The 27,711-nt window shown below is 42.2% G+C and overlaps 1 protein-coding gene across 2 annotated transcripts in view; it reads right to left on the minus strand.

Annotated features, from left to right (window-relative positions):
• Window positions 1-991: 991 nt before the first annotated feature.
• LOC144769395 (hemagglutinin/amebocyte aggregation factor-like) overlaps window positions 992-27,711 on the minus strand; it is a 212,309-nt gene continuing 185,589 nt past the window's right edge. For both annotated transcript variants that reach the window (XR_013598693.1, XM_078653454.1), the window contains exons 4-5: window positions 8,336-8,488; window positions 992-1,176 (exon numbers count right to left, since the gene is read on the minus strand). Coding sequence is in view for 1 of the 2 variants with exons in the window: in XM_078653454.1 (XP_078509580.1) it covers window positions 1,134-1,176; window positions 8,336-8,488 (196 nt within the window). In the remaining variant the exon portion in view is untranslated. The remainder of the gene's footprint in view (window positions 1,177-8,335; window positions 8,489-27,711) is intronic.

Here is a 27,711-nt window from a genome sequence, read left to right on the forward strand (position 1 = left end):
CAATAATATCCGAATGTTTATTGATTATTTTCCGTATCTCGTTGCTTTTGGTGCAGTGGGTTGTTACGCAAATCATCCTGTCATCCGTTTGCCTGCGTACTCTGGGTGTAAGTAATCCTTCCCTGTCACTGTACCACGCTCTTTTCCTAGCCCTTCTGACTAGTCTCTTTGGATAACCCCTCTCCAAAAGGCGCTCAATGAGGTCATCTGATTCTAAGAAGAAATCATCTTTCCAAGTGCAATTACGCCGGATACGGAGGAACTAGCCAAATGGTAGATTGTCTCGTAATCCTCTGGTGTGGTGGCTTGAGTACCTCAAAAGGGTATTTCGTGCAGCTGGTTTCCTGTATAATGTAGTATATAGTTTACCATCCTTCGCTTTTATGCTTATGTCGAGAAAACCCCGTTGAAACTCAACACTGCCAGAAATGTAGGCACCCTTACACTATTATGCAAGTGTATCTGTATCAGAGCCGAACTGGGACCTAAACAAAACCGGCCCTGGCAAAGTGTTCAGCCGCTCCCCCCGCCCCCGGGGGTCGAGGGAGCGGTGGAGCAGTTTGCCAGGGCCGGTTTTGGCCGAATTCGTTACAGATGCCGATATTGCAACTATGCTGCAAAAACGGCCCTGTAACAAAATCGGACCCCAGGGGCCCAAAACGGCCCCCCAACCCTGGCGACCCACCGGGGAAATGCCAGGTGCCCGCTATGGCCAGTCCGGTCTTGATCAGTGTTAGTGCTAGGCAGCACAAAGTCCGCTGCAGCATGGAAATAATAGAATGCTCCATATCTTGGTAAATGTGGAGCATTTTTGCTCTCTGCCTTTCACTCAATGCAGAGCAGCAAGTTCCCTTGCTGAGCCACATTGCGTGAAAGAATAGTCAGTATGCCCCTTAATGTGTAACCTGAACAATCTTGGTCAAAGAACAGCACATTCGTCAAAAAGAGACCCTACCTACAAACCAGTCCAACCACAAACAAACTTCTGGCAAATGCTTTATTAATGAAAAGGTAATCTAACATTTGAGACACATAGCAGACTGATTATATCACAGAATATAACTGATACATAAACACATTGCTGCGGACAGTGTTGAAGCGCTAATCACAGAGGTGCTCTCCTGCTGCAGCCTTTATGAAACTTCCACACAGTGCTCGAATTTCCATCGACGGTCCCTACAACAAAATAAAATGCATTTTAATTTTTCATGACCCATTCAGTACAGCTCAATGTAATAGGGCACATGAAGCAAAGCATGTGGGGACAAGCTATCATTCACCAAGAAAGTTGTCTAATGAAAAGAACTTCTGTATTTAGGTCTTCATTTCTAAAGTAATTAAAAACACATTTGAAAGTTATAGGACATTAAAGTCTGTGCGTTTCTTAGCTATAGCACATATCGAATATATTGATGGATTAATGCATAATGAATGAATGCGTGTAGGAGTGCATGGGTACAGACCAGGTTTTTCCAAACTTTTCTGTAGTGAGGTTCCTTCTGCTCAAGGAAAGTTACTCTGAGCTACTAACACATTTTTGCACTGTAAAATAGAGACAATTTATGAAACTTCACATTTAAAAAAAAAAATGTATTCAGTATTTCCCAGTTGCAGATTCATTCTCTTGTCTCATATATATCATTCGCACACATTTTACATAATCTTTTGTACTACAGAGGTAGTCGTAAAATTACACGGTAGTGAGCATGTGTGTTAATAGTACGAATGGAGCTGGGAGGGTGCTGTATTGTATTTTGTTGCAGCTCATAAAGGGGCTGTGTTTTCTGAAATATGTCCGGCGTATGCAACTACCAGCGTGGTCTACCATCTCCTAACAGGATTAGAACTGGGAATAGGTATTTTGGGGCGAGGATATGTGTACGCGGGCAGGAGTGTGCTGGATGTTGGGGGCTTTACCATAGTTCTCACAAGGTTGGGTGTGTTGTTAGGGCATCTGACTCTGCGGGGATACTCAGGGTTCGTCTTTCTATAAGGTGCACAGGGTTTTTTTTCTACAGTGCCATGGGTGCCCTGAGGGATCCCTGTTGACAGGTCCCGATCCAGGACCCCTGCGGAGGTCAGCAGCATTGAGGGCTGCTTGGTGTCTATTGTGTGTTGTCGGAAGTGGTGCAGTAGCACGGCCCAGTCCGCGGAGATGCAATGCCGGCGCACTCTCTGCACCTCCTCATGTCTAATCACGTCCTCCTCAGTGGCTCCCCATTTGCTCACTGCTCCCATCCAGGCTCCCGTCCAGGCAGGCCGGCGGGGCTCCCGCTGGTGACCACCAATGCATAGTGATCCCTTGTTTTGCTGGCAGGAGAGCCAGCGAGGTAAATCACATTTGAGCCTTGAGGTGCTTCCGTCGACAGAACACCCCCAATGTGCAGGCTTCCCATGTGTTAATGTCAGCGAGACCTGTGATCTCCCTAGCGTTTCATGTACTGTGCTCTAATAGGGTTGTATAGTGGGGCAGTCCAAGAACATATGCTGAAATGTTGCGCCGGGGGTCTGACAGCATGGGCACATGAACTGTGTTTCAGGGATAAAACCCTGGAGTCCTGCTGGTGTGAGGTATGCATTGTGTAAGATGGAAAATTTAATGTTTTTGAACCACAAGTTGCAGGATACTTTCTTTGGGTATTCTAAGGCGTATTCCCTTTCTATTTTGTGCAGTGGCCACTCCTCTTCTTCTTCATACTTACACCTTAGTCAAGTAACAAGTAAGTGACATGGCCGTAAGGTCTCGCTTAGCTTTATAGAACCAAGTGATTAAGTGGCCCCCTGTTCCTATGTGGAGTACTGTGTGGAGTCTGGGTGTGTTGCTGTGTCTCCTTCAGACGGCTCCCAGAGATGGTGACAGCTTAAAACGATTTGCATATAGAAAAGGAATTGTCCTCATAGGAGGCCCCTTTTCTCCACTATTTGGTCAAATGGGAGAAACTGCCGTCTGCAAACAAGGACTCCATCTCAAGGAGTGAGTGGTCCGTCCAGGTTTGAGCTGAAGAGTATCCGCAGCCCTGGTCATGGCCGACAGCGTGTTCTCAGTTTTTTGTAGATTCTGATTGAGCATCCTGCGAACTCCCATGATCTGTCTGATACAGGCTCCTCTGACGACCACCTTAAAAGCATTCCATTCCATCATTCTAGTGGATGCTGTATGGGTGTTCACCGCAAAGCTGTTTTCTTGGTCATGGCGGAGTAGCGGGTCTTCCAGGCAATCTCACAGCAGTTTCCAAGTGGGGACCGGGGAAGGGTGGTTGCCATTTAAGAGTTAGGAGATGTGCGTCAAGGTCAGATAGGACTCGGCCTAAGTAGTCTACTGGGTCATGGGTTTATTGTCAGTGAGCCCGGAAACTGGTCAAGGCACACTCGTAGGTTGTGGAGGATGGAGTGGCAGGGATAGAGTATGGTCGCTGGGTGGAGGTTTCTCCAAGCATCTACTAGTGCCCAGTGATTTGCCCTGGAATGGAGGTGCTCTGTTTGTGTGTAAGCTGGAGAGTGGAGTTGGGGGGGGTATTACCGGTCTAGGAAAAGATCCAGTAAACAGTAGTAGTCTACCCTTAGGATCCAGAGTAATGTCATAAACTGGGCTAGGTCTTCTGATAAAGAGTCCCAGAATGTTCCCTGCTCAGTGTTCGGGGTATATATGCTGCCTATTAGCAGTGGTTGGCCATCTAGTAGCCCTTCTAGGAGCGCTTATCCTCCCTCTGTGTCTACCACCCTCCGGGTTTCCTGAAATGAGACCCCAGTCCTGAGCCAGATCATTGCTCCGGTTGCATATGCGGAAAATGTGGTAACGCTTAGGGTGCATCGCCCTCATCTACGCAAGTGCTCTAATTCACCATTTGTGAGGTGCGTTTCTTGCAACAGGGATATCTGCGCTTGTTGGGGCTTCAAGGAGTTTGCTGCTCATTCCTCCTGAGGCGCCTGCCGGCAGCCACGCCTGCACTACGCCTGCGCTCATTTACACCAGTGCACCTGGACGCTGCACTTATCTCTCTTGGCGCTGCCCTGGGAGCAACGTTTGGACCATTTTTAAATCGCCGGTGCCTCGACTTGAAACGGCACTCGCTGTTTGTTTTAATACTTCCTACCTGTCTCTGCCCTCCGGAGCGCCTCCCGCTGATCGCCCCCCTCCTCTACTTCTTGGCTTGCTGGAGTGGGGACGGGCGAGGCTGGTTGCCATCTTGGGCGCTCTGGGGTCGACGGGCTAGTGTTCTGGCCACTCCCCCCCCCCGGCTAATCTTCTTCTGGTGGCCAACTCCCGCCTCACCTGACTTTGCTGCTCATTCCTCCTGAGGCGCCTGCCGGGAGCCACGCCTGCGCTACGCCTGCGCTCATTTACACCAGTGCACCTGGACGCTGCACTTATCTCTCTTGGCGCTGCCCTGGGAGCAACGTTTGGACCATTTTTAAATCGCCGGTGCCTCGACTTGAAACGGCACTCGCTGTTTGTTTTTAATACTTCCTACCTGTCTCTGCCCTCCGGAGCGCCTCCCGCTGATCGCCCCCCTCCTCTACTTCTTGGCTTGCTGGAGTGGGGACGGGCGAGGTTGGTTGCCATCTTGGGTGCTCTGGGGTCGACAGGCTAGTGTTCTGGCCACTCCCTTCCTGCCACGCCCCTTCCTCCTTTTACATTATGACATTATATCCTCGGCCGCGCAGCGGACGAGCGCAGCGGGCGCGGCGAAGGCGCGCCGAAGTTGCGCCTAAGTTAAGCCCGTCTGCGCCCGTCCACGACGGCCCGGGACCTGGGGCCAGTGATCCTGGTCCTTTGTTGGTCTATTCATCTGCCCTGTTACACTCTTATTCTGCCAATATTCCTCCACCTCTTCCCCTTCCAGTTGTACACTGCCTTGATTCTCTTGGTATTTATGTCCCCCATCCGTGTCCGATGGTCCCTCCCTCCCACACTATACCTCCTCTTCCTTTTGATTCCCCCCCTGTCTCCCGCCCTCCTCCTTCACCTCCTGCTGCATCTGCCTACCTGCTCAACACTCGTTCAGCAGGAAAGCATCAGGTGGACCTATTCAATCTCTTGAATATGGAATCTCCCAATTTCTTATTCCTCACGGAAACTTGGTTTTCAACTGATTCTCTTCCTGATATTTTGGCCATTCTCCCTGACTCATACTACATCCTCCGGGCGGACCGTCCTGATGGCAAGGTTGGGGGGGTGTGGCCATGATTGTTCGCTCCAGTTTGCAATTTCAACTCCTTTCTTATTCCCCCATACCCAATGTGGACTACCTGGTGGCCCGCTCACTCAACCTCTCAGCTCCCCTCACGGTTGTTCTTATGTATCGCCCTCCTCAAAACATGCCTCTGTTCGTGCCCATTCTCCAGGAACTCCTAGCCACGCTTGTGGTTAATAACTCTTCGGTTCTCCTTTTAGGCGACTTTAATTTCTGGCCAGGCGATCCTAAGGAGGACTTGTCCTCCAAAGATTTCTCGGCCACTCTCCACTGCCTCAATTTTTCTCCTCACGTTTCTGTCCCCACACACGACCAGGGTCACATAGTGGACCAAATTTGGTCAGCATGCTGTATGGTCCTTTCCCCTACCATTCTTCCCTGCACCTGGTCGGATCACTCTATTGTATCCTTCTCCATTCGCCTGGGCTCCACTGACAAACCCCCTCTACCCAAAAATATTCTCGCTCGCAGCTGGAACCAGGTCGATCTGGACTCTCTTTCGCTCGCTCTAGCTTCTTCCACCCCTGATCTCTCTGATCTTTCTCTTGACTCCCAGGCTGAGGCGGTCAGAACCTGGCTATCCTCTTCCTGTGATCAGGTTGCTCCGCTTAGGAGGGTTAAGACCATTCGCCCCCATGACGTCCACAAATGGTTCAATACTGAGCTAAAAGTTCTCAAGTTAGATCTTAGATGATCTGAGAGTCATTGGAGATGTAAATACTGTCCCACTCTTCGGGCCAAATACAAACTTCTTTCACATGAATATAAAAGAGCGATTCTCTCGGCCAAAACTAAATACTTTTCCGAGAAGGTCGCCCTTTCGGCCAACAAATCGAAGGAGATCTTTTCCTTATTCACAATTTAGCCTCCTCTGATCGCGCCAGCCCTAGCCCTGTCCCTTCTCAGATCCTTTGCTCTTCACTTAACGACTATTTCATCGACAAGATCGTTAAGATTAAATCTAACATTCCTACTGTATCTTTGCCCGGTCCGCCCTCTGCTGTTCCTTTGCCCTCTTCTTCTTTAGACCATTTCTCGCCTATTTCCCTGGACTCATTCCTTGCCCTACTCACTAAAGTTAATTCCGGATCGCCGGTGGATTGTGCCCCTGCACTTATTCTTAGAACACTTTTCTCTAGCTGTCCAGCGCCCCCTCTTTCCTTTCTTAATGCTTCCCTCACCCAGGGCTTAGTTCCTGCTTCTCTCAAATCAGCTATCGTCCTACCTATTCTTAAAAAACCCGATCTGGACCCTTCACTCCCTTCTAACTATAGGCCCATTTCTCTCCTTCCCTATTTGGGCAAGATCCTCGAAAGTCATGTAACATCTTGTCTGTCCACCTACATCGAGGAGAATCATCTTTTGGCCTCTCATCAAGCGGGCTTCTGCCCGGGCCACTCTACGGAGTCAGTGGTCCTTGCTGTGCTCGATGAGCTGAAGGGGAAAGCCGACTCCAATCTCCCTCAGGCCCTGGTCCTCCTCGATTTGTCCGCTGTGTTTGACACGGTCGACCATTCCATCCTTCTCGACCGTGTTGGTGCAGCGGGCATTCGGGGTTCTGCTCTTTCCTGGCTTGCGTCCTTCCTTAAGGGACGGTCTCAAGCAGTTCGCCTTTCCGGTTTCTCTGCCCCTCTTCGCCCGGTTTCTTGTGGGGTCCCCCAAGGTTCTTCTCTCTCCCCTCTACTCTTTAATCTCTATATCTACCCTCTCATCTTGTCTCTTCTCGATATGGGGGTCTCTCTGTATAACTACGCAGACGACCTCCAGCTCGTCTTTGATCTTTCTTCCTCTTCTGACTCCCTTCCCAAATTTTGCTCTACTTTGGTTTATATATCTGAGTGGATGAGTTTCAATCATTTGAAACTCAACCCGGACAAGACCGAGCTGGTTTTGATGGGCGGCTCCTCCAACCCCTGGTCTTCCTCTTTTTGGCCCCTCACCTTTGGTCCTCCCCCTGTACCTGTTGCTTCTGTTCGCACCTTGGGTATTAGGGTTAGTCAGGATCTTTCTATGCATGCACAAATCAGTTCTGTCGTTTCTTCTTGCTTTCTGTCTCTTCGTCTTATTCGAAACATTTCCCGTTTCTTTTCTTCTGATGCCCTCAAAATTATTATTATGGTCTTTATCACTTCCCGTCTTGATTATGGAAATGGCCTGTACGTGGGCATTCCAGCCTACGAAATCCGTCGCCTACAGGCAATTCAAAATCAGGCTGTCCGTCTCATTCTCCACCTTCCTAAAACCTCTCACATCACTCCGGCACTTAAGTCCCTCCACTGGCTCCCTGTCCTCCAGAGATCCCTCTTTAAATTGGGCTGCCTAGTTTTCCGTGCTCAGGCCCGCTCTGCTCCTTTGTTTATCTGTTCCCTCATTTCTTCTCACGCCCCTACCCGCACTCTCCGCTCCTCCACTCTCTCTCTACTTCATGTCCCCCGCTTTCGCAAGACCAGAACTGGTGGTACCAGATTTTCTGTTTTGGCCCCCCGATTCTGGAACTGCCTCCCCCTGTCCATACGCTCTACTCCCATCAATTCCCACTCCTGAAAAGCCTTAAAAACCTTCTTGTTCTCCCAGGCGTTCTCCTGTTAAATCCCATGGGCCTCCTCTGTGACTTGTGGTTTAGTCCCCAGCGCCAGGAAGCCGCTTTGCCACAGTGCGCTTTATTAAATATTTTATTCATTCATTCATTCATTCATTCAAGGAGGAATAGACAGCGTATTGTGTACGAGCTGTGTGTATTCCCCTGACGTTTAGGCTGAGTAGACTGATATCTGTAGCTAACACCATGATGAGGTATTAACTGTGGTCAGGGTAGGGTGACAGGGAGACCTTGTGCAAGCTGTTTTCCCCGCCCTGGGTTTTGCTGGTAGTGAATGGTTTTGACGTCAGCCCATTGTAGGAATTTGATTGTGGTGTTGGGAGTAAACCAAGTATAATGCATTTAAAAAAAGGAATGCCAAGGTGAAAAACCTTTTAGTTTCTTTACAGATCAGTACAAAAAACAGATTTGGTGCAAACAGTAAACAGAGATGCTTCTAAGGATGTTCCTAGATTAAGTCATTTAGTTGGTACACAACCAGTTAGAAACCAAATCTCAAACCAGAAGCTCGAATAGCTTGTAAGGTACTGTCAGGACTTACTTATAGTAGCTGTGGTGGAAACTGGCGACTCCCGTGAGGTATCTTTCAGAGCGCACTTGCCAATACATATATGCACCAAAGTCATTAATATAATCCGTCCACTGGCAATCATACTCTTTGTTCGAGCTCTGAGAGCAGCAGTAAATCCTCCACCTATGACAGAATATAGAACAATTGGGAATACAAGCAAAGGTTAAAATTGGTTAAGGGGCAATGGAAAGAGGTGAAAGGAAGTAGGAGAGATGAAACCGCAGCTTTAGGAATGGTGAGGGAGGGGGGAAATGAAGTTAATTAACAAAACAGGGAGCAAACAATTAAAAGAAGGACGTCAACAATTTGGAAGATGGTTGTGGAGAGTGCTTAGAGTACATTCAGGAGACAGACTGATCAGATTTTCGTGGTAATTGCCACTTTAGGAATACTGCTGGAGCATTAACAGCAAAGAGTTTTGTTGGATACTTATGGTTGTAGCAAGAGAAGTAATTTTGAGAGTTTTTTTTTTAAAGATATGCTCTATTAGGATTAAAGCTTGGATCAGAGATACTTAAAAGGAATAACATAGGAGGTAGCTGAGTGGGTTGGGAAACCGACAAAATGCTGCTTGACTTATTCAGGTGAGTTCAAAGCAGTAATTGAACATTTATAGTGTGAATGGACAATTAAGAATGGTTGTATTAGATCTAAAAATGAGTTTCGGTTGAGTTCTATTGCTACTGCAATAGAACTCGACCTCTTACAGTTCATGCGCGTTCTTAAGTATGACTCTTAACAGTATTTGTGTCAGTGATACTGGACACATTGGGATGGGTGGGTTACCTGTAACAGTACACCTATTCGAATCCACCTATTTACTTAAGAAGTAGACACAGAAGTATGTAGTGATGGCTGTAGTTGCCAAAGAAGATAGACAGTGGAACTAATGCGGGATAGCAGTTGGCTTGAGGGAATGGTGTTATTTCTTAGTGTTTTGTGGTGACAGTATGAGTTCAGTTTTAGGTCTATGACAAAGAGTGAGTTCTGTGTAGCTGTGAATTTCTGTCAATAGTTGACATTGCACAATTCTGAGGTAATGGGGGGATGTTAGGCCTAATCATCTGTTGGGGCTGTGATGCAGTCATAGGTCTAAAGGCTGCTGCAGTGTACTAAATCAATTATATATATTTTATATTATATAGCACTTACTACCCTGACGAAGCATCGAAGCCCTTTGAAGTGAATAGCACACAACTCTGGAACCCAGGGTTAGAAACAGGTAATCTGTTAGTAATCCGTGCTTCCGGTTCCAAGTAGAATTAGTTGAATTAAGGTTGTTAAGTTGCTATTGTTATCTCATGCATTTACTCTAGTATTTTCTGAATAAGAGTGGATTCATTTTAAGTTGAACATAAAGGGAAGATGTTAGATGTTAATGGGAGTGGAGGGTATGTGTGCCTGTTAGTGGGATGAATTGGATGGAAAGAGGTAAGCGTCCTGAAAGCGTGTTTGAAAGTCCATAGAACACAGAAAGGTTTGGGATAAGTCAGAGAGTGGAGGAAAGGGGTGGATTTTAGTTTTATTATTTAATGATTTTTAAATATATATTATACAATTGTTCCAGCGGAAATCCCACGGTAATCTCGCTTTGGAAAATCTAGGAAATGTGGCACCATTACCTCTGATTACCGCCAGCCTGATTTCCGCTAAAGGTCGATGGATCTTTGCCACCGTTTATGACCAGGGAGCTTCTACATAAACATGAGCAATTCATAAAATGCAAATAAACATTTTACCAAATAATGAGAATTATAAGCAGTTTCAAAGGGATTCATTTTCCAATCAAAATTTAAGAATCTTCGACTCTTCATTCAGTAGTCAGGTATCAATCCGGTCACAGAATTGATAACAGAAAAATTAGGTTAGCACAAAGCATCATAATTTACAAACAGCGCGTTCCATAAAGGAAATAATCCCTATTCCAAGACAATGGGGCTCAAAAGATGTCAGTCAGAACTCCGGAAAAGTTCCAGAAACAAGAGTGAGTTTGCATAAGCCAATCAATAATTGCAGAATCTCCCATTGAAGGCAAACAAAGAATAGAGCAAATAAGCCTTGGCAAAGCCATTAGTCAAAGCACAAATCAGATTGGAACTAAACCTACATCTAATCTGCCTACGTCTGCCTACATTCTGCTCTCAATCAAAGGTCTGCCCTCTCCTTCACTGCATCAGTAAATCACTTCTGCCCTCTCCATTTCTGCGTCTGAGTCTGAAACTCCTTTGCAGCCTTGCATCCGTAAATCTCTGTCTGTCTCTCTCAAAGGGCTCTGAAAGTCTTCCTGCCTGTGTTCTGGAAAGCGTCCTTTCTCCTGCTCTTCTCTCTCCTCTCTCTGCTCTCCTAACTAGGAACGCGTTTATCAAATAATAATGTTACAAAGCATGTGGCGTGACTTTCTCTTCCTCCAACTGAAATCCAGTATTCTCCAAAAGTATGCCTCCACCCATCTGCAGATTTCATACGTCATCTCTCAGACAGGCAAAGATCCTTCCCACGGTACATTCTGCATCTTATTTAATACAATTTCATCTCCTAACCTTCCTTTTAAAAGAGGCGTTTTAGTTCTAACTACACAGATAACGTGAACTGCAAAAGAACCGTTTTTTTAACTAAGCAAGAAACAATAAACTTGGTAATGCACTTTTAAAATACGTGATTTTTTACTCTCACTAAAGCAAAGAATTAAATGAGGCTTTGTTCAACATTTCCAGCAACTACAGAGATAAAACTCAGTCCGAGATCACAGCTGCAAAAAAATGTCGTGCTAATTCAAATGCAAGTTATTTTCTACTAATGCACATTTAACAGTTTTCACAAGTTAGAGTCACATTTTCATAGTGAGAACAACATCTAACTAAACACATTTAAATCAATCTTTGAATTACTTGCACATGGGTTACATAAATTGCTAAATAAAATTGTCTGGCTGAAGTCTGTGAATTTAAGAGCTCATGTTTTTACTCATTGACACAGAAATGTACGTGTCACCTTTCAAATGCAGTTCTCTATTTCTGAAACAAAGGCAGGTTCTCCATTATTAAAAAAAACACAGGTTTAGGCTCTTTCAATCCTCCCTCTGATGATTTAACACAGGGGTCTCCAACCTTTTGTGTAATGAGAGCTACTTCTGGTCAGTGAAAATCGTCGTGAGCTACTAAACCCCAAGCAACTCGCGCATTTTTTCGAGGGGTCCAGCTCTAGCGATTTTAAGCCTAATTTCTTCGGAGCCGCATTTGCAAATTAAGTTTTAAACTTGTAAAGTAAAGACATGCTGTATAGGAGGTGTTTTGCAAGGTATGGGGGAATCTATTTGTGCTTGCAGCAATGTGTGTGGTAATATCAGAAAAATTAATAATAAAATCCAGGCATCAGCCAATTCAATCAGCCCACAAATAGCCAAAAAACCACAGAGAAGTATTAGCACAGCCCACCAGCCAATAAAATAGGCCCACAAATAGCCAAAAAAATCACCAATGCACTGATCTGTCAGGCCAGTGTTTAGGGCAGGGCCTGGTTCACATGTCACCATTCCCACCAGACTGCGCTCTTGAGTGCGGTCCTATAAAATGGGATCACTCCCACCATTTACACATGGCTTAATAGTCAATAATCATAATGTTTCACATACAACAATGGTGACCATATCCAAGTGTGCATTACAAACAGACATACTTTGCTTACTCATGGCAGTGTTGTTAGTTATCAAATGTGAGAAATTAAAATGCACTGTGTAGCAAACAATTCTTCTGAGCATTAAGTCACTGCATTGTCCGAGGAGAAACTAAGGTCTGTAAAACATACAGTGTGGAAATCCAACAAGATAGAGAGCAATTAAAAAAGAAAAATTAGGTGACGTTATTTCAGAGCTTGACCCTTCACGTCTGTTTTTGATGGAATCTGTCTGTGCAGTTGTTCTCTTTGCTCTCTTTTTCTCACAGTATGAAGCAGCGGTATCTTGTCAGCTCAGTGTGCATGAGATAAATGTACAGAAGACTAGAAGAGTGGTAAATTGCATGATCTGTGTCCCCTGATATCCATGAAGGCTAGATTCACGCTGGATTTCCACAAAAAATAGCTTTCCAGACATTAGCCTTCATTGTGTGACCAGCGAGAATACACACAGATCTACATTTTCCCCTTTAAAAACGTTACTGCACGTTATTTTTTTCATAACTGTGATTTTCTTTCTTCCCATACCAAGTTTGACAAGTCAGGAAGGGTAGAATGTGGTTTGGGCTTAATACAGGGAAAACCCAAATGTTTTCCCTTGCCCCGAACTGAAAAACCTGGAGTACATAAAACACGTTGGAATATATGCAGGCAACTGAAGGCCTGAGAGTAATTTGTACATGTACAACCTGTAAATGTCAAATCATTTATTTTAATCGCTGCTTCTTACCCAAAATATGAATCGTGTTTTCTAGCAGTTAATTAAACCAATCGGACAGCTGCTTTGGGTGAGTGCAGGCAACAGAGCCAAAAAAAACAGGAATTAAATAGCCTACTCTGCATGATTTATGTTTATGAGCCACTGACTACTTTTATTATCAGATCCCTTTCCATAAAAATATTCGGATTCAAGGCATAACGCTCCTTCCTTGAGGCGACTCGTCATTCAAGGATTTCAATAGAACTAGATTAGAATTAACGAATTTCCAAAATCGGCCATCGTGTAAACTGCAGCTACACATGATTGAATATTACAAGACCTGCATATTGCCAGTCGCTTTGGTTTGAAAGTACACGAAGGGCTAGGTTAGAGCAGAAGATGAGGGCTACGAATACTTTTCTGTTTCTGGCCCACGGATTAAGAATGTTGGGGCGTGCTCCCTGGATATATCTTTCCCTACGACGTACGGAGAACTATGAGCCGCAGGGGAATTGCACACTTTGTTTCACTATGACATCTCTTCATTAGTGCGCGGGTGACCAGAGGTCCTTTATTTAAATGAGCTGGTTTGTCGACTATGGAGGCCATGTGAATTAGAGAGGCGTATGGAGCTGATCAGGTACGGCTTACCTGCTGCGCAGCTGCAACAATGAAATATAAAGGTGGCAGGCTGTACTCATAGGCAGAAAAGGGTGCGGATCCCAAGCAGTTCTATACTTCTTGTTCCACCGCAAAACAGCTGCTTCACCCGGCCACGTCTGCTGCCTGCTGCTCTGCACTGGCACGTCACGTGCAGAATCAAAAGCACAGTGCTATGGTGGGAAAGGCAGGGGGTGCAGACACAAGAGGTGCAAGTAGGAGAGGAACGTCATTCTCTTCGGCCCGCCCTGCCCCAGCTAAGCTCAAAAAACAATCTGAGCAGCTGCTTTGGGTGAGGGCGGGCAATGGAGGCAAAAAAAAGCCTAAATAGCCCAACCAACACCAACGGGCTACTAAATTGAAATGCAAGCGGCATAAGCTACTTACAGGGTCTCAGCGAGCTACTAGTAGCTCACGATCGGCCGGTTGGAGATCCCTGATTTAAAACCATCACACCTCTGAAGATTTGTAATCATCACTCCAAGTTCATTTCACACGTAAGATTAATCAGATCATATATAGCCAGGCTCAAAAGTTTGCTACAGCGCGGCTCCAGAAATCATTTCTAATTAACACTTACCATTACCCCGAAACCTTAAAACACACAAATCATGCATCAGTGGGGCCCATAACACTGCGCATTTACCCTGTTCACTTACACTCGGCTTCAAGGCTCTGGTGAATCGCAATAGAGAAACGCTGTAACATTTAGGTGGAGCATCTAAACCTATTTAACTATTCATTATTTGCACCTGCAGATTTAAAACATTTACCATGGTTTTAGTCAGACTTAAATTATTCAGACACACCACCATAGTGGCAATGGATCTACTAGAATGAAAATTAGGCGTAGGAAGAATTCAAAGACCAGCTCTTACTTCTTCATCTATCTAATTTTTATTCAAAGCAAAACGTTATCATGTCTGACATTTAGGCATTAGTAAATCTTTATTCAGTAAAATCTTAAACTTTATTTCAAAATGATCATTTTATTTAGAGCTCAAGAAAATCGCTTTATTTTAGAAAACAGTTAAAGTTTAGCAAAGATCAGATAGTTCCAATTTCATTCTCTCCTAACATCCCTAACTAATACCCTCATCTTATCCTTCAGTCCTGCAAAGCAAACAAGTGAAAAATATTAAAGTTCTTACATCCAGGAATCAGTCAGCAATCGGGCAGCATCTCCGATAGAAATTGAAAAGGCGACCCCTTCTAGTCAAATCCAGGGGTTTTTATACCCTAATTTTCTAACTTAATCTATCTAAAAAGTATCTAACATCTCCTATTCAAAATTTCATTGGACAATGTCGGGGTGGGTGAGCATCATCTCACCCGTACGACATCATTTTCTCGATGGTTCAGTAAGAAATAAAGGGTATTTGTTTAGGGCAGTCTTTGGCCTAGCCATTTCCTTGAGTGGCAACATCAAGCAAAATTCTCATGATCTCAACGTTCAGTCGCGCAGGTTTGGCACCCATCCTAGGTTCCAAGCCACATCAACCTTGAACCTCCTTGAGCACAAACAGTTCACTCTGACTTGCAGTTTTGCGCGCCTGCGCAGTTCAGCTCTTTATCCGAGAAGCCATCTTTGCACAGGCCTCAGAGGCCACTTTTGGAACTATCGTAAAAACAAACACAGATTTATGTTAGTTATTGAATTCAAACCCGTTCTGTTTACCTCCCACCTAACTAATGTTTCCCAGTTAGTTGTTAACTAGCAAATAAGCCACATAAATGCATTTTATACTTACAATTTCGAACTCTCCACCACACAGAAACGTGTAGAATAAGCACATTAAATTGCTTTTGTTTAAAATTAAGCTGCACATTAATCCACAACACGATAACAATAGATATTAGCTGAGTTTACTGCAACATGCAAGCAAAGTTAGTTTTCCTCGTGTGTAATAATAAAAATAATGTGTGCATTTTACTCTATGGTTGATTAATTTTGCAAAACATGCAATCAGTACATATTAATGTTATGGGACATTAACTTTGCGAGGGGTTCACAAAATTTAGCGTTTGCCACCTTGCTCCATCAATTCCCTCATCTGGTGATTTTATCACCAAATAACCCTCAAAATTTTGAAAAATTTAGCAGAACATGTTTCAATTTCCTTTTGTTAATATCATCTATACTTTTGTCTCCTTCTCTCTTGAATTTTTGAAAACCTTTTCTTTAATTTCTTCCATTTCTATCTCATTCTTTTCTCTCATTTTTGCCAATCGTTCTGCATTCCTTTTCTTCATCAAATTTCTAAAATCTCTTCTACCTTTGTATATACAGCATAACCTTATAAAGAAAATCACTATCACTATAACTGTTATTGGAATTAGTATCTTACCTATAATTGAACTACCTATTTCTTGAAACCAATGTTTAATTGCTGAGAAACTTTTACCCAGCCTTACAAGGACACCTTCAACCTCCAGTGGTTCAATTTCTTTATGCAACTCTGTAATATTTATAATATACTTTTCAATGTTCTGACTTTTATCTGGCATATAAGTACAACAATGTTGAACTTTCAATATTCCACAGACTCCTCCCTCTTTTGCTAAAATTATATCAAGGGCAAGTCGGTTTTGCATAACCATAGCTCTCATAGCAACCATTTCAGTATCTACCATTAAGAATCCTCCTGCTGTATCTGTTGATAATTTATCAACTATTGTGGACAATTTTCTGATTTTATTTGCATTAAATGAAATTCCCACTGCTGGTATCAGTGCTCCAAATACATCACCTATTATTTCTAACGCTCTCTCTCTTCTTTTTCTACTTAAAACTTTACCTATCTCATGCTTCTTGGTACCTCTATCTACATGGAAGATTTTAGGAAAGACCAAACCCACATAACATGTCCCATACCAATGGTCTGGCAGTCTATAATAAGCTTTATTCCCACATATGAAATAAATTCCAGGGAAAACAGGATCATTTCCTCCTTTAAATCCACAACCCCCTATAATTCTACAGGTATCTTCACATTGACTTGCACCCACAAAATAATTGTCGTACATTGAATTGTCTCTTCTGATGCAAAATTTTCCCAACATTGGTGCATCTATATTAATCGCTACATTCACATTTTTATCCTCAATATTCTCATCATCAAATGTATAATATTTAGACTTTGCAAGTTTTACCTTCTCTTTTCGTTTATAAGCAATTCTCCTTTCCTCGACCATGTTTAAGAATGCCTTTTCTTCAACTCTCATTTTACATGTCAAATTATTATTAATTGCATACTCGTGCATTAACTCATCTACTTCTAAGAAATATTCTCCCATTACCTCTGCATGTTTTCTCTTATTTAGTGTATTGTCAATCTTTAATTTCACAAATATCTCATCTACATTGGAGTAATGATACTCCATTTTCCCAGTCTTATAAAACAAACTTGCAATTACACTACAAGTTACTCCATATGTAAGAGGAAGGTGGTGATAGGTCACCCCTTCTGACCCTGATGGTGGCAATTTTACACAAAGATAACCGTCATCAACATTCATGGTTTTACTATACTCCAGCAATAACTTTGAAAAGGTATTTTTAGTGTAGTCACTAATAGACCTATCTTGATGCAACTCTGGCTTGTACACATAAGTCTCATGCACTTTTTCTTTCTCAATTTGCTTACTTGAACTCACATTCCGTTTTAATTCCATTAAATTATTTTGGAAAGGAATCACAATAGCTAAAATTATCCATAATATAGTCATCAACCCCATGCATATAGTAAAACACCTACACCATTTTCTAAAAATAGAACATTTCGTCTTGTGGTTATTAATTGCCATTTTCTCTAACACTGTTTCTTCAACCTTATGTCACCTATAATTTACTACACCACACAGCACTCTAACAAATTTTCTTCGACCTTGTGCCAATTTCTATTCTAAATAATGCTATAATTAGATTTTCTAACAAGTTTTCTTCGACCTTGTGTCAACTCCGACCTCTTCTATATTTACAAAAACCGTCTCACTGGACTTCAGACTTTTTACTTTAATATCATATACTTTGAACACCTATCTTTTCTCTTAGATGAACTTTTTACTCACTTTTCCCAATTGATTTTGGGTCACACAGATTTTCTTGACTGCTATTTACTTCAACAATTGGTGGAAGAACAATATATGTCCACTCAGGTGACTTGTACCTCTGATTTGGACGTCTTACTCTTTTTGGCCTTTGAATAGTCTCTATTTTCTTTCCCAGTATTTCTTTCTGACTGGTAATTCCGTTCACTTGCTCTTCTTGTTCTTTTGTCGCATTTATTATTTTGAATCTCAATCCTCCAGCCCCTTTAGGCCAATTGTGTCCTTTGCAGACTTTCTTAGTCTTTGGCTCTACAGTGTTACTCTCCACTCTCCAAGCTCTTTTTCTTGTGCTTTTTCTTAAAGGAGTCTCATCTGTACTGTCATCAGTTTCACTTTCAGTGTCTTCTACTGTATAATTTATTATGATTTTCACAATGTCTTTGTCTTCATCAGTTTTAGTTTTCTCTACTGTTACTCTGTCAGGAACTCTTTCATAACTGGTACTTGGAGTCGCATCCTTGTCGTGAGTTACTTCCTCTTCCCCAGTTTCAGGATTTCCATTTTTACTTACAGAGTTTTCAGTTTGCGTTTCAGTATTATCCTTTTCAACAGCTCTCTCTTCACTTTCTTTTGCGTCTTTACTGGTGCTTGTCTTTACCGATTCTCGATCTTCAGATTGATCTTCTGAATCTGGTATTTCAACAATCTCCCTTTCACCTTCACCTTCAGAAGCAGAACTGGCTTCTGATACTTCCAGATGTTGACGTTCTTGTCGATCTTCAGTATCTGGATCCTTTTCTGGTTCACACTCAGTATCAGAGTCAGTTGTACTTTCACCGTCGTATGGGTATTAAGGTTCAGGCACACGGATGGTGTGACTAGCATGAACCCACCTTTTCAGTCCAGCACACTTAACTGCAGTAGTACTGACCAAGATCACTTGACGTGGTCTTTGCCACCTTGGTACCAAACAATTCCTTCTGCGATGAACTTTCACTCATACCCAGTCCCCAGGGACTAGATCATGAACTGGAATTTTCTCTTCGGTATTTGATTCAGTTCCCACCTGGTGGAGCACAGAAGTTACTACATCAGATAGATTCTTGCAGTAATCCAGAATGATGTCATCATTTATAGTTAGTAACTTATTAACTGGTACATAAGCCTGTCTCATCACCCTTCCCATCAAGATTTCGTGAGGACTTAATCCAGTTTTTCTGTCAGGTATGCTTCTTAATGTCATTAACACAAGTGGCAAAGCATCTGGCCACTTCATTCCTGTTGCCAAACACATTTTTGCAATTCTATTTTTAATTGTTCCATTCACCTGTTCAACTACTCCTGAAGCCTCAGGTCTATATGCACAATGTAGCTTCTGGCGAATGTCCAGAGCTTCACAAATCATCTGCATTAACTCGTTTTGAAAATGCGGGCCTCTGTCCGATTCAATCGTGACCGGGAACCCGAAACTTAGTATTATCTCACGCAAGAACAGTTTAGCAACAGTTATTCCATTATTCCTTCTCGTGGGGAAAGCTTCTACCCATCGAGAGAACAAACAGATTATCACAAGAACATATCTGAGTCTGTTGCATGGAGGTAATTCAACAAAATCCATCTGAACTCTTGTAAATGGGCCACCCTCCCGTCCTATGGTTCCCAAACTTACAACAGTTTTTCTATTTGGATTAAATTGCTGGCAGACCAAGCATCTTTGACACAAACTTTCAGCAATTATTCTAAATTTAGGATTATACCAAGTCTGCCTAAAGAGACGAATCATAGCGTCTCTGCCAATATGTGCTTGACCATGGTACATTCGGGCCATATCTGAAATCATGCTATCGGGCATTACTGGTCTTTCATCTTTGTAAAACCAAATTTCATCTTCCTCCCTTTGCCTGCAACCTGATTTGAACCAAATATATTTTTCCTCTGATCCTGCCTCTTCCTGCATCTGCTTCACTTCCTGCCAAGTTTCCACTACAGTGGTTAGCATTAAAGGACTTGGAACATGTTCTTCAGTTTTCTCTCGATTGATTGAAATATGATTTTTGGCGCAATGCTTTGCAATTGCATCAGCATAACTATTTCCTCTGGTGATATAATCCTCACCTTTCTTGTGGGCAGAACATTTTACCACAGCCAATTTTTCAGGCAGCTGTATTACATCAATCAATGTTTTTACAAACTCTGCATTCCGAATGGGTGTTACTGCAGAGGTCAAATAACCTCTTTGGGACCAAAGCTGTCCATAATCATGAACAACTCCATAACCATATTGACTATCAGTCACTATGGTTACTTTCACCTCTTTTCCCAACTCACATGCTCGTATCAAAGTAATCAACTCCGCTATTTGAGCCGAATGCATTCCTTTCAGACAAGATGCTACCAAAATTACTGCCACTGTACAAACAGCATATGCAGCACTTAGAACACCACTCTCTGTTCTCAAGCATGATCCATCTACGAACATTACAAAATCTGATTCAAGCAAAGGTTCATCTTTAATGTCTGGACGAGGTTTTGTGCAATATTCCAGAACATCCAAACACTTGTGATCAAGCTCACCTTTCACTTCTGCTTCACCTGTATCAGGTAACAGTGTTGATGGGTTAACATTTACACATCTTGCAATTGTCACATTCTCAGCTCCCAGAATAATTTTCTCATAACGTGTCATTCTGCTGTTAGTCACGTACTGACTTTTTGCTCTTGTGAGGAGAATCTCCACTGAATGAGGTACATAGACTCTCACAGGAAATCCCATCACAATTCCTTCACTTTGCTCCAGACTTACACTGGTTGCTGCTACTGCTTTCAGACAACCTGGCAACGCCTTTGCAACAGGGTCCAAAAGAGCTGAGAAATACGCAATTGGTTTTCTTATTCTTCCATGCCTCTGAATTAATACTGACAGAGCACATCCGTCTCGCTCACTGCAGTACAGTTCAAATTCTTTTTCATAATCAGGCATTCCCAAAGCTGGTGCTTCACACAATTTAGTTTTGAGCTGTTCGAATGTTTCCATCTCTGTTTTGGTCAAAACAATAGGGTCTCTGATGTCTGCCTTTGTCAGTCTCTGCAATGGTTTTGCAATCAATGAGATTCCACTTATCCACTGTCTGCAATAACCCACCATTCCTAAGAACATTCTTACCTGTCTTTGAGTCTTAGGGGGCTGCATTCCTTGTATCATTTTAATTCTCTCAATTGTGACCTGTCTGATTCCTTTTGCATTCTTATGACCTAAATACTGTACTTCTTTCTGGAAAAACTGCAATTTTGATGGAGATACTTTATGTCTCTCCTCAGCCAAATGATTCAATAATGCCACTGTATCAATTATACAGGTGTCCTTTGTTTTCGATGCAACCAAAAGATCATCAATATACTGTACCAACACAGATTCTTGCATGCTCAAATTTTCCAAAGATTTCTTTAGCAGCTGATTACAAATTGATGGACTCTCAGTGTACCCTTGTGGAATTCTACACCATGCTAGGATACGATTTTGGAAACGAAACTCAAAAATTGGTTGGCTTTCTGGATGCAATGGAACAGTAAAGAACGCATTGCACAAGTCAATCACTGTGTACCATTCCGCATCATGAGGTATTTGGTACAAAATCACTGCTGGATTCGGGACAATTGGACAACATGGGACAACAACTTTATTGACTTTTCTCAGGTCCTGCACAATTCTAAATGTTCCATTTGGCTTCTTCAATCCCATAATTGGCGAATTACAAGGACTACTCTCGATTTCTCTTAAAATTCCTTGCTCAATCATTTTGTCAATCACTGGAGTAATTCCTTCAATTACTTCTGCAGTCATTTTATACTGGGGTATATTCAGATAATTTGCACCTTCTTTTATGGACACTTTCACAGGATCAACTCCTTTCATCAAACCTATATCTTTTCCAGTGAAATCCCGTACTTCTTCTTTCACTGCCTCTTTCAGTTCAACAGGAATTTTCTCTTTATCAAAAACAGGAAACAATTTGTCTTGTTCTGCCTCAATCATGAGCATTGTCAGTTTGTACAAACTATCTTCATCTGGAGTCTGCAATTCTATGCCATCTGGTGAACAGTATATGGCACAGTTCATTTTACACAATATATCCTTGCCTAACAAATTAACAGGACTGCTGTCACACACCACAAACCGATGCATATCTTTATATGTCCCAATCTCTATTTTAACTGGTTTTGTCAAAGGAGTATTTATTTGTCTGTTGGCTACACCTACAACCTGGATTGTCTCACCCGAGAGAGGAAGATTTTGAATTTCCACTGATCTAACAGTAGAACGGGTAGCACCATTGTCCACTAGAAAAGTTGTTCCCACATCATTCACCTTTCCGCTCACAAATGGACCTGACTGATCTACCTCAAGAGTGGCTCCAAGCACACACTCTTCTTCCTCCCTCAGGCACCGTCAGAAACTTTCCTCCGGCTCACTGCCATTCTCTTCTTGCAACCAATATTGAGGACACGCATTTACTCTTTGCGGTTTTTTTTACCTGCTCACCACCGCTGAATCCTGTCTCTGCACTGTATCTCTGCTGATTCCCACTGTATGGCAGTGGTGGTTGCGGCACCTGACTTTTCTGATTTGCTATCTGCTGTTGCTGCGGTTGCTGCTGATTTACCTCAAACTGCACCTGCGGATTCAATGATGTATTTTCCCCATTAACTCTAGGCGGACATTTACACTCTTGTTTCCAATGCCCTATCTGGCCGCAGTTGAAACATGGCATTTTCTTTTTCAATTCATCAATATTCCCCACCAATTTAGGTTTACCTTTAATCCCACCTTGATTCCCTGCATTCTTATTCTCCATCTGTGCTACTTGTTTTTCGGCTACTTTTACTCGTGCCCACATGGCTTTCTCTTTCAGCTTCTTTTGTTTTGCATCAATCTCTTCACTGCAATCTTTCGCTTGTCTCAGGACCGTATCTACTGAACTCGACTGCCAATCCATCATGCTATGTCTAATCATATCTGAAATTTCTGGTCTCAAACCATATACAAATCGATAAACAAAGTGACTCATGTCTTTCTCATTTAATTCCTCATAACCACTGTACTGTTTAAAGACTAACAACAACCTTTCGTAAAAAGAATGCACAGTTTCTTTCGGCTCCTGTGTTGTTCTGTCTATCTTTACCCAATCAGTTTCTTTTGGAGGTATTTTGTTTTTCAACCATACTATCACTTGCTCATATTTCCTCATCACGTCTGGTGAGGAAGCTCCCGTTTTCTCATCTCTGGGATACTCCTCCCTTGGCCAATCCGCAGATATTTTACATTCTGTCCATAAATCTGTTGGCACCACCATGTCAAATAATCCACCTAAATCAATCCACAGTACTTTTGACACCTTGACAAATCTGTCAACTTGGAGAAATCATTTGTAAATGACAATATATATTGTCTGCTCCAGGGCACATGTATATATCCTCCTCCAGGAATGTCTCTCATAGGGAATTCAGTTGCCACTTTTCCCTTTTCTCTAATTGGGAAAGCTAAAGTAGACTTATCACTATTTTCTTCTTTCTTCTTTGCCCACTTGATTCTCCATTTACCTACATCACCCCATTTGCGCAACAACACAATCAAATCTTTTATCTGAACTTGTCTTCCTGCAGTGTTCATATTTTCAATGTCTCTTTCTGCAAAATCTACTCGATAAGATTTCTGCAATAACTTTATTTTGGAAAAGTCTATTCCACATTCACTTGCCACTTCCTCTAATTGATCGTACATTGTCTTAGCTCTCCATGTTATACTTTTACATAAAAACATGAGCTCATCATCCTGATAAGTTTTCAATCTGTCTGTTCCAATTGTTCCAACTATTAATTCCACAATGTCTAATTTTAATTTAGACACATCCAACACTTTAAATTCCTGCTCTTTTAATTTTAATGATTTTATCCATTCACTCAATTCTTTTTCTGATGGTCCCATGGGTGTCTACGTTAAATCTATTTTATCTGCACTTTTCTCTGGAGTAGCAGAGTCAGATTCTGCTCCTGTTGGGTATCCGCATGACAAATTTTGATTAAAAGTTAACTCTGGTGGATTTACACTTATATGCTGCCTTATTTCTGATAAATCAGGACAAGTACTCTCTTTTGCTCTCTGTAAACTTTGTTGTAATGGAATGGTTAGTCTAGGTTCTTTTATTTTCTGATCTTCTAATACCGGTATCACAGGTCCTATGGTTACTGGTACAGTTACAGCTTCCATATTCCTAGTAAGGTTTTGAATCAATTCATGTGCAGAACGCTCGTAATCAGACATATTTGGCTGTTCATTACTTTGTCTTTCCGCACTTAACACAATTCTGTGTGAATCATTACTTTGTACAGGAGTTCCTGTAATTCTAGCTTCTCCTATCGGTGTACTCGGGACATATCTTGTTTCTACTCTTTCAGGAAAATCTCTATTTAATTTGATGGTTGTCTTGGCGATTCATTAACTCTTTCTTCTGCCATCGGGGCATTTGGGGTAGTCCATAAAGAACTTGGTTGATATGGGGGTGGTCTCCTATTTAATATTTCTTCTAAAACAGCATCCTCTGATTCGCTTTCACCATAGCTTTGATTTCCCAATTCTGTATTCTTTTTCTTTTCTGTACTTTTTCGTCCCTCATATTCTTCAACCAATCTGACGGGATACATGCCATCGCACATACTTCCATCCCTCCATCTTCGCATTCTAGTCTCATGTGTTTCTCTCCACAAATCTCTACCTCTACCTCTCGGTCTAAGATGCCTACTCAACCTCTCACTTTCCATTTCATGCATCTCATCTTCCCACTCAACCAACGCCTCAAATTGAGTTGGTCTGGGTCTCGGTTGAAGTTTCATCATTTTGTCTCTCAAATTTCTCAGAATAGCCAAATCAAATGATCCTCCTTCCGGAAAAGCTAAGACACCATCATCCTTGGTAAAATGTACCCAATTTTCCAACCAAACACATGTATGGTAACCGTATTTCGTCAACATATAGGAAGCAGGCGTTTTCGGTGAAGGAAGTATCTTTCCCTCTCTCATAACTACCTCTTTATCTTTTACGAACATGTTTTTCAGCTTTTTAAACCATGAAGATTTCTTCCTGACATCATCATAATAGTAGTATGACATTTTCGGTAAACTTTCCTGCTTTCAAAAGATCGCGTACTATTCTGCTGTTGATTCCGTATCACCAACCTATCACAGCGCAGTTCGCACTAATGCACCAGTTAGAACACGATACGTCACTATAGTGCTTAACCAACAGCCTTTGCTGCTTTCTGTGATGAACCAATCAACTCCTACTCTGTCTCAATGACGTGGACCAATCCCAGCGCGACACTTTTGACGTCCCCAGCGCACCTGCTTCTGCAGCGCCGACTGACCCCTCCTTTACAGGGTTTTTTCCAGAAGCCGTATTTACAAGATATTTTACAAAATCAGTTAGTAACTTACACAAAACAAATACACTAATCTGTTTCGCTAATAAAGTGATAGAATTTTCAATCATACAAGTATTCTGTAACCGGAGTAGACAACGCTTATCTCCTCAGAATTTTTAGACTTGCCGATAAAGCAACACTACTGTTACCCTTCTATCAGGCAATAACAATCTCGCTTCTCTAGGAAAGCACATACAGAGATCTTCTTCACCTCCTTAGAGACAGTACCAGAGTTTCACTTGAACGCGTATTGCAATATCATTTACACACATTCATACAGAAAACCCTATTCATATATACCTGAACTCTGTGTTACCAGTAGGCAGCGCGTCCACTAACCCACCGCAGAATTCCTCTTTTGTTAGCAAAAGAGAGACGCCACTCCCTTTACCCTTCAATCAAGCTCGGGTTAAGACCTATTATTCTCCTAGCAGTAAGTTTTTGTCGGGAAGCACGGAATGATTCCTATACTTGAAGGCTGGAATTCCATAGACTGTCCTCACTATACATTTATCCTTTCACACCTAAGGTCCCTAAACAGTGATCTGCGACGATACCACCGCAGTATTCGGCGATACTCCTTCTTTGAAACAGACTAATTCACTGTGCGACTACCTTGCCACACTTCCTCCACCTGCAGACGGAGGCACTGGCTTCACCCTACTCTATGAAGCCTTTCCAGGACTACATGTAACATAATACAAACTCAACAGATGTTAGTCATAATTCTGTACATCAAACTCTATATAGTACTTTACCATAACCCTAGCTAATTTCCTTAGTAACCACTACTCTGCTACCAAGTTAATACTGCTACAGCGTGGCTCCAGAAATCATTTCTAATTAACACTTACCATTACCCTGAAACCTTAAAACACACAAATCATGCATCAGTGGGGCCCAAAACACTGCACATTTACCCTGTTCACTTACACTCGGCTACAAGGCTCTGGTGAATCGCTATGGAGAAACGCTGTAACATTTAGGTGGAGCGACTAAACCTATTTAACTATTCATTATTTGCACCTGCAGATTTAAAACATTTACCATGGTTTTATTCATACTTAAATTATTCAGACACACCACCATAGTGGCAATGGATCTACTAGAATGAAAATTAGGTGTAGGAAGAATTCAAAGACCAGCTCTTACTTATTCATTTATCTAGTTTGTATTCAAAGCAAAACTTTATCATGTCTGACATTTAGGCATTAGTAAATCTTTATTCAGTAAAATCTTAAACTTTATTTCAAAATGATCATTTTATTTAGAGCTTAAGAAAATCGCTTTATTTTAGAAAACAGTTAAAGTTTAGCAAAGATCAGATAGTTCCAATTTCATTCTCTCCTAACATCCCTAACTAATACCCTCATCTTATCCTTCAGTCCTGCAAATCAAACAAGTGAAAAATATTAAAGTTCTTACATCCAGGAATTGGTCATCAATTGGGCAGGACTCCGATAGAAATTGAAAAGGCGACCCCTTCTAGTCAAATCCAGGGGTTTTTATACCCTAATTTTCTAACTTAATCTATCTAAAAAGTATCTAACATCTCCTATTCAAAATTTCATTGGACAATTTCGGGGTGGGTGAGCATCATCTCACCCTTACGACATCATTTTCTCGATGGTTCAGTAAGAAATAAAGGGTCTTTGTTTAGGACAGATTTTGGCCTAGCCATTTCCTTGAGTGGCAACATCAAGCAAAATTCTCGTGATCTCAACGTTCAGTCGGCCAGGTTTGGCACCCATCCTAGGTTCCGGGCCACATCAGCCTTGAACCTCCTTGAGCATAAACAGTTCACTCTGACTTGCAGGTTTTTGGCGCGCCTGCGCAGTTCAGCTCTTGCTCACAGTTTACCCGAGAAGCCATCTTTGCACAGGCCTCAGAGGCCACTTTTAGAACTATCGTACAAACAAACACAGATTAATGTTAATTATTGAATTCAAACCCGTTCTGTTTACCTCCCACCTAACTAATGTTTCCCAGTTAGTTGTTACCTAGCAAATAAGCCACATAAATGCATTTTATACTTACAATTTCGAACTCCCCACCACACAGAAACGTGTAGAATAAGCACACTAAATTGCTTTTGTTTAAAATTAAGCTGCACATTAATCCACAACACAATAACAATACATATTAGCTGAGTTTATTGCAACATGCAAGCAAAGTTAGTTTGCCCCGTGTGTAATAATAAAAATAATGTGTGCATTTTACTCTATGGTTGGTTAATTTCGCAAAACATGCAATCAGTACATATTAATGTTATGGGACATTAACTTTGCGAGGGGTACACACAATTTTGCGTTTGCCACCTCGCTCCATCAGGTTCAGTGCAGAGTTTTGTTAGTAGCTTCTTAGAACGGTTAGTTTTCAGCAGAACAGGTTTTTTTTTTCATCAATCATGATTTTCTTTTCAGCTTTTGACAGTTCTCAGTCACTGTTTCAGCTTTGCTCAGTTCTCTTTTTGTCTTAAGCTTGAAATCAAGGTGGCTTATACAGTTAAAATCCCGCATCACACAGTTCATCCATTGTAACGTTCAGTGCTTTGTCCATGCAACATGAATATTCAGGTGCTGGATATCTCCGACAGAGCACCATCGATCTTTTGGACGTTCTCAATGCAAGCTTTCCACCATCACCTTTCCTTTGTTCTGATTCAGACATTGCAGCTATGAGTGCAAATGTTTTTCCAGGGGGCAATTGCAGACTTGTTGTGTACCCCTTTAGCCAGCTTTTTCCACCCACACTCGGGGGCCCACAGCACTAGTTCTTTCATCAGAGGC

This window comes from Lissotriton helveticus, chromosome 1_1, assembly GCF_964261635.1.
Source record: "Lissotriton helveticus chromosome 1_1, aLisHel1.1, whole genome shotgun sequence".
NCBI classification, from domain to species: domain Eukaryota; kingdom Metazoa; phylum Chordata; class Amphibia; order Caudata; family Salamandridae; genus Lissotriton; species Lissotriton helveticus.